The sequence below is a fragment of the Coloeus monedula genome (assembly GCF_965178545.1).
Source record: "Coloeus monedula genome assembly, chromosome: 5".
In the NCBI taxonomy this organism is placed as follows: domain Eukaryota; kingdom Metazoa; phylum Chordata; class Aves; order Passeriformes; family Corvidae; genus Coloeus; species Coloeus monedula.
Window position 1 is genome coordinate 4230941 of NC_138785.1, and position 10436 is coordinate 4241376.

The 10436-nt window shown below is 40.3% G+C and overlaps 1 protein-coding gene across 1 annotated transcript in view; it reads right to left on the reverse strand.

The window, feature by feature from the left end:
• The window catches only part of TNIP3 (TNFAIP3 interacting protein 3), a gene marked incomplete at its 5' end in the record, with an annotated part of 55586 nt that extends 45517 nt beyond the window's left edge, over positions 1-10069 (reverse strand). The window contains 1 exon segment of the mRNA XM_082281274.1: positions 10043-10069. Within this exon segment, the coding sequence (XP_082137400.1) occupies positions 10043-10069 (27 nt within the window).
• Positions 10070-10436: the final 367 nt, after the last annotated feature.

The following is a 10436-nucleotide window of genomic DNA, read 5'->3' on the forward strand; positions in this document are numbered from 1 at the left end:
TGAAGCAAACAAAGTTCTACTTCCCTTATGTACTTTCGCAGCAATTACAACCTAGAAAAAAACATTAAACACTGAGGATTATTTTATAAAGTAGGGATATTTATCCACCTACTAATCATGACCTTACTCTAAGCTTCTGCAGTTCTTTGTGCATCCTACTTTGAAGGAAGCCTTAAACCACAGCAGAGTGCCAGCGAGTCTGATAAATTACTATTTGTAAGTCTTCTAAATGTTTGCAAGCACTCAAGTTTAGTTCAACCCAAACTCCTAAAAAGTATATTCAGCCTTTGCAAAGTGAACATGGACAATGAAAAGCAATTGAATACATATGAGAGGATTATTTGGATGAGACTTTACCTCAAGAGAAAAATAGTAATGGTCACAGAAATAAAATTGTATTCAATATTAGCAGTTCACAGCTAATCAAAGTGCCATGGTAATTGTCTAGGTAGAGATCTCATTACATAAATGCTGTGGTATTTTCTAAGTTTCTACAGGATGCACGGACTCTTTTTCCCTTTTCAGAAGTAACAAAGGCAGTCATGTCCAAATTTTCCAAACCAGCCAGACTCCATGCTGTGTACCTAAACACCACATGGAACTGTCAAGAGAGCACTCAGCCAGTCAGCTCCCAGCAGCCACATTTAATCCAGGCTTAAATCCAAGCCAGACCACAGACACGGATGAACCTGGGTGCCAGCATTTGCAGGGCACCCCCCAGCTCCTTTGGTCCTGTTACCAGAGAGGATTGCAGCTAAGCAAACCAGGCATTTTAGGGCATTGCTATGAGATTTTGAGTCTTCAGTATCAAATACCTTTGAAGAGATGCAAACACAAAAGCATTTTGGGAGTTGAGGGATGGAGCTGTGTCCTCCCTTTTAGCACAGGCACTCCTGTCAGGAAGTCAGGAACTGTCTCCCGGTCTGGTTAAGACAAAGGCCTGTTCCAAGCATTCTTCCTAAGGAAATCCCCCCACCTTCAGCAGAGTGGTTTTTTAACTGCTCTCTTTCTTGCAGCATTAGTCAAAGGCTATGGGAAACTGTACATCTTTGTGGCTTTTATTAACTTATTTCCTTTCCAGCAATATGATGTAAAACCAGTAGTGAGACTCTGTAAACTCAAGTGTTACTGTGGTGCTATCAGCAGCCTCATGGTCCTTTTCAATGCACAATAACCACCATATCTCAATAGATAACCACAGCCTTAAAGACCTTAATATTGAACACATTGATACAAAATGCCTTTAAATGGTTCCTTTTGTGCTTTGAGGAGTTGTTTTACTGTAGCCTGTAGAAGTTCTCAGGTGAACTCTGAAAATAAGGAAGGAAATCCAGAGCTGAAAGAAGGTGCAAAGTAAGCATTCAGAGGATAGACCTGGATTACCTGCAGACCTCTGTAGACATGAGAAGACAGGACCATGGCCTACTTCAAATGGCAACCTCCATCTCCTGTATGCACACACAGCGATTTGGGAATGGGTCAAAACTCCAGCATGACAGAGAATTGCAGCAGTTACTTCAGATGAAAGAAAGTGATAGACAATGGTTTCAGAATATTGCAGCTTAAAGCACCAGGGCTAAACCAACAGTAATATAGATATGAGGACAGTCAGATTTATAATGAAAGAAGAAAATTGAAAGCCATCTTCCACGCCTAAAAGAACCATTCTTAAAGCAATTCAATTTTGAATCCGTAATGAACACACACAGACACACACAAAAAAGCTCAAACCAGACTACGCTCTTGCTGAACTGATCTTAGTATCTAGTGCTAGAAACACACAAACTACTACAGTTTGGGGTGGTTTTTTGGTTCTTCATGCAGAGTTGCAGAGATACAGCATTGCTTTTTAGCTAGAGGCTGGTTTTGATCTCCTAGACTTCTAAGGTGCTTACTTGTTACCGGAATTGCCATGAGTCCCCCCAGTAAACAAACTAGCAGCAACACTGCTTGCTTACCCTACAACTCCCCCAGACCTTCCTCTGCTTTCAACTGCAACCTACGCAATGGAACAGGATTCTATTTTAGCAATAATACAATTTCATAGTTGGAATCCCCTTCAGTTTGAGGCAAACAGCAGCAGTGACTCATCACAAGGCATTTTAAAAAAAGGGGATTTCCTACTGAAGTAAAGCACCAATGAGCATCACAGAAGGCAAAAATCAGTGAAGATCACAGGAAAGAGGGACACCAAGGATTCCTCAGGGAGGTGATACAATTACAGAAAAAAAGTAATGGCTTTTATTTCAGCTGGAGGCTCATGATCCAAACTGGATTTGTTATTCTGAAACTGAAACCAGACACATACCAGAGTGTGAGGCTTACCAGAGTGTGAGGCTTCACTCTGAAACCCAGCTAAGCCAACACACAGCTGCTTTCAGCAGCCAGCAGCGATTTTGGAGTTTTTGATTAATTCTGGATTCTGGCAGGGGCAGAACCATCATACACATCATCTACAATATGGTACCTAGAACACAGAACTAGGCTTGGTTTAACTGCTGAACAAGGCAGTAGAGGGAAATGTTACCAGGCAGCAGCCATTCCCGAATACCTGGGCTCCTTCCATGAGTCAGAGCCAAGCGTCTGCTGCTTTCAGTAAGTATGAAGGTCACCTTTCAAGTTACTGTTTCTAGTAAAAATAAACTCCCCTGCACAGTAAAGGCAGGAGAGTGGTTGCAAACTACGTGGGTTGTTTCCTACGTAGGCTGTTCATAGGAAGGGGCCACCTCCTGCCTTGAATACAGATGCCAGCAATTAGGATTTTTAGTAACTAGGTGTTCGCCCAGTGGGTGAAGCTCTCAGAGCCTCTGGCTGGCACACCAGGAAGTCGGCAGTGGCATCACGTTTTTAGGGAAAGATCAGCAGGCAGAGCCTGAACCCGGGGTTGTTCTGCCACTGAACCACAGTGCTACTTCACCAAGTCACAACTTGTGTCTGCTTCAGTCCAGGAGAGAATGAAAACTGCACAGCTTCATGGCCCTCCTGCACTCAGCCCCCCAACAAGAGGCATCACTGCTGACTGAGCTGCTTTAGGTATCCTCTCTGCACTGAGTTTGGCTACAGAAGTTCTACTTCTTCACTACAGAGAGATGGGATCAGGAACCAACACCAGCAGGTCAATCTGTCTTCTTCCTCTGCCCTCTACCTGTGCTCTAACATGAAAACAAAACACCACAGAACTGAGCAACAATTCAAATATCTCACTTTCGAATGCCAGGCATGAAAAGCAAGAAGTAAGCAGGCAGCGTCAATACACAGGAATTAAAAGGAAAGCAATGTAAGGGGTATAAAACAGCTTCATTTCTCCACAGGAGCTGCAGAAGACGACCGGGCCAACACACTCCCCAGTTTGTTTGTACATTATTAATAACTATATAAATTAGAGGAGATCAAACTCACCCCTTTGCAAAACTGTCATTCTTTCACAGCAGAGTTTTGGGGAAGGTGTTTGAATAGAACAGGTCCTCTGGACAGACTTAGAGATTCAGGTGTTAGAGACCTCTTTTTACTTTTCTCAGGCTCAGCTGGCCCAGTGCTTGCATCTAGGGTAAAGACACAGAAACAAAGAACACTGTCAATGGAATCAAGAGCATCAATTAAAGGACTGCTCACACAGCTCCACAGAAGCCTGCAATGGCTAAGGGAGGGGCAGAAAGCCAGAGGCACAAGGCATTCAAGGGAAGGAAAGGCTGAGTGTTTAGACAAAGGAAAAAAATGATCAGTACAGCTGGGCTGTGCTGGAAGACAACCCACAGCATTTTCTTGGAAGTCTCCAATTCCTCCTTCTCAGTCAGTAAAGGATCAAGCTAAATTTCCATTCATTATATTTAAGCGCAGGCAGAAGAAATATTCTTCTAAGCAAGTAAGAAACAGTAAATCTTTGTCAAATCTCTTTTCAGTCCTCTTTCCGAAATTCTCTTCATGTAGCAATTTATCTTGCTACATCTCCGTCACAATAATCTCCACACCCATAGGCCCAGCGGTAAAACTGGTTCACATTTTTCTAAAAAAACCTGGTCTGTCTCAAAAAAACCTGCTCTGGTCCCCCAGGGGTAGCTGGGATTCATCTTCTGACAAGAAGGGCAAGGCTGAAATGCCAGATGAGTGAAGCTTGCAACCAGCATAGAACTTTAAGGACATAAAAGAGATCCATTTTTTATGCAGTCTACAGGGGCTTTCGGTTACCCCCAGACTTGGCCATTTCTACAAAATGAGAGCAAGCAACAAGAAACAAATCTTCCAATACATCTAGCCAAAACAGTTATCCAGTATCACTAAATAGGAAAAAAGGTCCCCCCAATTAGGTAAAAATCGCCAGAAGGTTCTATAAACGAATTATTGGATAGTGAAGTACTGATTAAAGTTCTCTAAATACTCGTTTTTGAACAGATTTTTTTCAATTGTTTGGGATATTTTTCCCAGCCAGTTTTTCCTCAGTACATCAAACCTTTAGCAGGCAGGAGCTAGGTACTGAGTCCACCTAAATTACGCCAGCTGCAACTGATCCATAACATTCCCACTTCTGATTGTTTCACTCTGAAGTGAATCCGAATATGTTTCTTTCTAAAAGTTAAATTTTATTTCTAGATAGCATTATCTGTATATACACAAAGGGTGAAGTGTTTAAGACCTCAGTGGACTAAGGAAGGACAATTTCAACATGAGAAAGTTTATCTCTACAGTTTATTTTTAATTACAGGTGAGTGCAGAGGTTTAAGTGTATCCCACGTGGAGTATTTGGGCAGCTTTTTGCACAAGCCTTGCAGTTTATTCTTTCTCCAAAAAAGTTGTAGGCGATTCTGTGAAACATCCCACAAGGTGTCGCTAGAGATGCATCAGCCAAAATACTCCTCGAACGCCCGTCCCTTTCCATGTTCCCCCTTCCTAGGAAACATGTTAGACAGCTTTGGAACAGGATGAGAAGGAGTTAATGCACGAGCAGGAGAGTCCTGGTGCAGCGGGGGCCTTTCAGCTGTGCTCTGTAAGCAGCAAGGCAATGACTTGAACAGTAAATGAACTGCATACACACAGATCAATGAGGAAATGCAGACAACTTCAGCCATCAACTTTTAATGAACTACCTCAAAAAACTGACCATAATACAGAAAAACAAACAAGATCAATCATCAGCTCTGCCTCAGTTCCACGTTAATGCCAGAAATGACGTCTTGTCTCATTTTATTTTGATCATCATGCCATTTTTCACTCCTAACCCTGAAAGCTACACAGATGTCTTGCAAAAACCTGCTATTAGATATAATGGTGTGCTTGTTCCTCATTTAGAGTTATCACTTAAAGCCCTTTCTATTGAACACTGCATGAACACAGCATGAATTCAAAACTACTGTGTTGGATTAAGAATATATTCCATATATCCTCCCTTCTACCACACCCTGTATTTCCCTTCCTTGAAAAAAAAAAAAAACCAAACCAGATCTCACTTGAGAGAAAGGTTGCTTAACATTTGAAAACCATCTTTGATACAGCTCTCATGCAGAAATTACACTCCAGTGTCTAATTTTTCAAAATCTCTAAATCAGTAGGATTTACTGCCTTAGAAGATGACATAATTACTCGCAGGTGAACAGAGGCACATCACTGACACAGCACCCACCTGCTCCAAGATGACCCAAGTACACCAGGTGTGAGGACTTACTTTGCCTATTGCCTGGCAGACACACAGCTGCAGCACAGCTTCCAGGAACAAAGTTCCAGGAGCATTTGGGATCTCCAAAACAGATGAGAAAAATCAGGAAGGAATAACATGGCTACTCTGTAAATTTACTTTGAGAGGAAAATACCACATGCTAAGAAAACAAACATTAATATGTTCCTTCAAAAGAAAAGAAAAAAAGCCAGTGTTTGCCTTGTTTTTTTACATGATTATCAAATATTTCCATTCAAAACAGCTGATTACTGTAAATTCAGAAAGTTCCTTTGCCTGTTCAGGTTACTTTGCAAACAAACCAACCACTTCTGTGGCTACATCCTTCTGTGCTCCTCCCCCCTCATCAGTAAAGTGGGTTTCTTCGACTTCAGACTTTATGAACACACATCAATCAATACCTTATTGAAAAAACATTATCATTTCATGGGCAAATTATAACAAAGACTTTCCACTTTTCCTCATGGTTTGTGTTACCTTGGATATCCAGGATTCTTATCCTCCATTTATACTCTTAACAAGTTCACGTAATCATTTCTTCATTTGCCCTAGTATTTGTGGAGCCTTAACTTAAATCACTATGGCAAGGCTTGTATTTTACAGCTGATCTTTACAGGCTGCTAAATTTGTTTCCCTGCACAAGGGTATTTTTTGCTTTTTTTAAACTTTAACAGCAAAGTTCTTCCACTCCCTTTGAGAATTTAGAGGCTTTTTTGTGTGTGCATAAAATGTTTAAATGAGTATCTGTGAAGACTGTAACAAAAACATCACTTTTTGAAACCCTTTATATTTTTAAGTTCACCATTTAGGAACTGAGATTTCTTCTGATTGCTAATAAATAACACTTTATTCTCTCCCCTTTCCATTTCCCCTTTGGCTTCCCTCCACTATATCATCAGATTTGGGAAGGGGGATGCCTACAGCTACAGGATTTTTAGTACACTCTGGGGAGTCTGGAAATAACTTGTCTGAAGTCTCTCAAAGAGCCTTGATCTCTATTACTTTTTTGCAGATCCATTCACTAATTTGTATTTCAAATGCTCAGCTTCAAAACCAAGAGAGACCTAAGAGCGGTCTTTGTGTGTTCCAAAGCCAAAGGGATGACTTGTAGATGAAAATTCAAACATCTAAGATATGACTTTAAAAAAAAAACCTAACAAAACATTAAAAACAATTTTGACTGGGTTGTTTATACCATTGGTCCTCAGTCACTCATGAGCTCCAACTGTTTTTCAAAGCACTATTTCACAAAGGAAAAAAAACAATAATCCAACACCTCTTTCCACGTTTCCCTCTAATCCTACAGAAAGGAGAACTCTATCAAACCCTTACCAAATCCTACCATCAAATCCATGCTTCCAAACGCCCATAGGAGAATTCCCCTAGGAGGGACTGGAAGAGCTCAGATTTTCATGTGCAGCAACGATGCCATCTACAGCCCGAGCGGGGCCACAACAACCCCACCGAGCTGCTGGAGCCAAAGAGATTGCTTTCAGATAGATGTGTTTTTGCTACTTATCTGCTCATCCGAAATTCAAGTCTGCCTGAGGCCGAAACTTTAATATGGTATTTCATATTGATATTTAGGAGGATATATTTTATACTTTACTCATGGAGACACTAAACATTTTCTAGCTCTTTATTCTCAGGTTGCATGATCTTTAAGATTCTTCAGCTATGGACTGAACTCACTAATAGCTAAATTGGGTGTTCAGTAGATGTATCTACTAAACCATGTGTTAGAGGCAAGAAGTAGAAGAACACTACATTTCTGTTGTCACACACACAAAAGACACTACACAGAGTGTATTTTACAGACTCCCAGAAGAAAGTTACTGGACCTTTTTATAATCCATAGTTTAGCTGTCATCTGTACAATAAAGACTGACATCTACATATTTGATGCAAGAAAAATCAACTGTCCCAGTGCAGCTGGCACGTTACTGAGAAGCCTCACTTCCTAGGAATTAGAAATTTGTAAAGTCAAAGAAAAAAATATTAAAATGGAAATATGTCAATAAGCAGCCTGAGAAATAAAATGTCAAGATATAAAGTCAATTCAGAAACAATATATACACATGCAAGCCTAATGTAACCAGTAGAGTGGGCAAGGTCTTTCCAAGGGTGCCTGAAATAAGGACTGGAAATGCAGGTCATAATCTGATAATCAGACTTGATAGAATACAAATTCTGAACCACAGGGCTGCTTCACTTCGTTCTCAAAATTCATTGCCTGGTTATTCTAATCTGTATCAAAGAGATAAGGTCACAAGGAACTCAAGGAGTTACTTCAGGAAAAGCAATAGGGAGAAAAAAAGGACAGAGAGTAAGTGAAAAAGACTAAGTGAAACTGATGAGAAAAAGAAAAGGAGCAAGGCAAAAGTCACAAGTAAAAGCTCAACTTCCTACTAAACACGCAGACAGGAGCCCTGATACAAATTGAGAACTGTAATTCCACCTCTTCCCACACACTCCAGTTAGCAGCTTTCTCACCCTGCTCAGCAGAATCTGGGCACTAGGGAAAGACACCTTACAAGGTAATTAAGAAGAAAATTTTTTAAAAACCCAAACATGTTGACCTTTTTCTTTTACAAGTAGAAATAATATTTCAGAAAAATTTTTTTTCCTAAAATAACTGAAATCTTTTTCTCCTCCAGTGTGATGGCTCTGTAAGTTGATGCACTTCTGCTTTATTAAGTCAGTCAAGAATTCATTTGTCAACATGGCAAATACAGTTCAACCCTGACTCATTTTTGCTTGAGCAAACTGTTGAAGCAGAAAATGAAACTAAAATATTGCACCTGTGATACCACAGGAAAACTATGTCTGATCCTGCAACAACTGTATGTCCATACATTAGAATATTTATCAAGGTGGCATAAATGCAAATAGCAAGGATGCCTATGTCAGATGGGGAAGTGAAATGGATTTACAGGTCAGATACAAGAGCACTGAAAAAAGCCTGAAAGCTTTCTCATGTATTTCCAAGACATAACAAGAGATTTATGGAGACCTTGCCTTAAATTTTACATCATTTAATTATGGCTTTGCTCAGGGGCATGGGGAAAGATGGTGTAAGACCATACAATTTAATAAAACATGGAAAAGATTAGAGACAAAGGAAAAAAGGACCATGTCCAAGGGAATAGGAAATTCACCTGATGAGAGGGAGTTCTGAGAAACCCTGGTGCAATTAATTTGGAAAAACTGAGTGATGACACTGGAAAGAGCAAATAAAAACTAGAAGGCTATAAAGAGATTTCAGGCAGAAACTTTAAAAAAAAAAACAAAAACAAAAACAACAACAACCCAAAAACGTTTTCCTCTAGGAAAGAGGTGCTAAAGCAGAAAAGTTTTTCAGTGTAAGCACATTATGTCATTTTAGGACAGATCCCTTTCAAAAACTGACTGTATTACACAATATGCTTGGGGCAAAGGTTTTATGATCATTTCTCCAAAGAATAGGAAATAAGCAGAAGTTTCTGCTTTGTGAAAAAAAATGGAAAATGGAAGGAAATAAGAGCTTTTCATAGAAAGCTTTGTATTACTTCACAGGAGGCTGATAAACAAAAAACATTTTTCAGGCAGCAAGACATCTTTTCAAGTCTTGGTTGGGATTTTAAGCACCCTACAGGGCACAGATGCAATTTCTATTAGTTTGTTTGTATCTCTATTAAATTTCTTCTTTTATGAATGCATAAGGTACATGCAAATACCCTTAAACCTTCTCAAAAACAACCCTGGCTAGTAAGACGGCACTTTTGTAGCAAAACAAACCTTGTGTGAGCCTCACTTTGAAGACTGAGAGTCTGTATTTTTTGGAATGAAAGGAACCAGGTTTTACTGCTTCTGACTGACCATGTTTTGTTGTACTGATGTGGACGAAGAGCTGGGGGGAGCTTAAACTCTCATAATAAAGCAGCATGTGACCCTTCATCTCAAATCTCACCAGAGCTTTTAAAATAACTTCACAATCCATCAGCTTCACTAGAGCTTCAATAGGGGAAGCTAATGATGGCTTGAATGTCCAGCAGTATTCCTGGAAGCCAGTTTTGAGGTGTCAAAGCAGGACTTTGAATCTAGACAGAAATAAAGAGATTGCAATGTTTCTAAAGGAATACACATAATCTAACCTGTTGTCTTTAATGTACATTAAATTCATATTTACTTGTTTCCTCCTCAGCCTGGCAAAGCTCTTGCTCCATTCCACTGCTCCCACCTGGAGAGGCACCAGAACAGCAGCTGTTGCTCTTCCCAGCCTTTTGCCCTGTGCACTGAGATGCTGCTCTGCTCACAAAACTGCTCTGTGAATACAGTTCCTAAACCTTCCCAGCTTTTCTAACACTCACATCAACTCTAATCTATATAAAAACATACCTCACCACGATTATCCTCCTCTCCCATCTCTCCAAGTTAACAGCTCTACCAAATCCTTTCCTCTACTTATGCCTTTTTTTTTTTCCCCCTGGGCAGTAATAATCTAGTTCTCCTCTTCAATCCTCTTTGTCTATTTCTCTGATGTCTCAGGTGTCCCTTTCACTCTGCTGGATCACTGGTTTCAACAGCTTCTGCCATACTCAGACTGTCAGCAGCACATACAACCACTGCACATTAGCTAATCCTGTAATCAGCACACAGACAGGGCTAACACACATCACCAGGCTGAGAATTTATGTACATATTTCCTTGATGCAGGCACACCACACATCTCTGCTGCTTTGGCAATCACTGGCAACTGGTTATTCCTTGGAACAGGCTGATATTGGATATT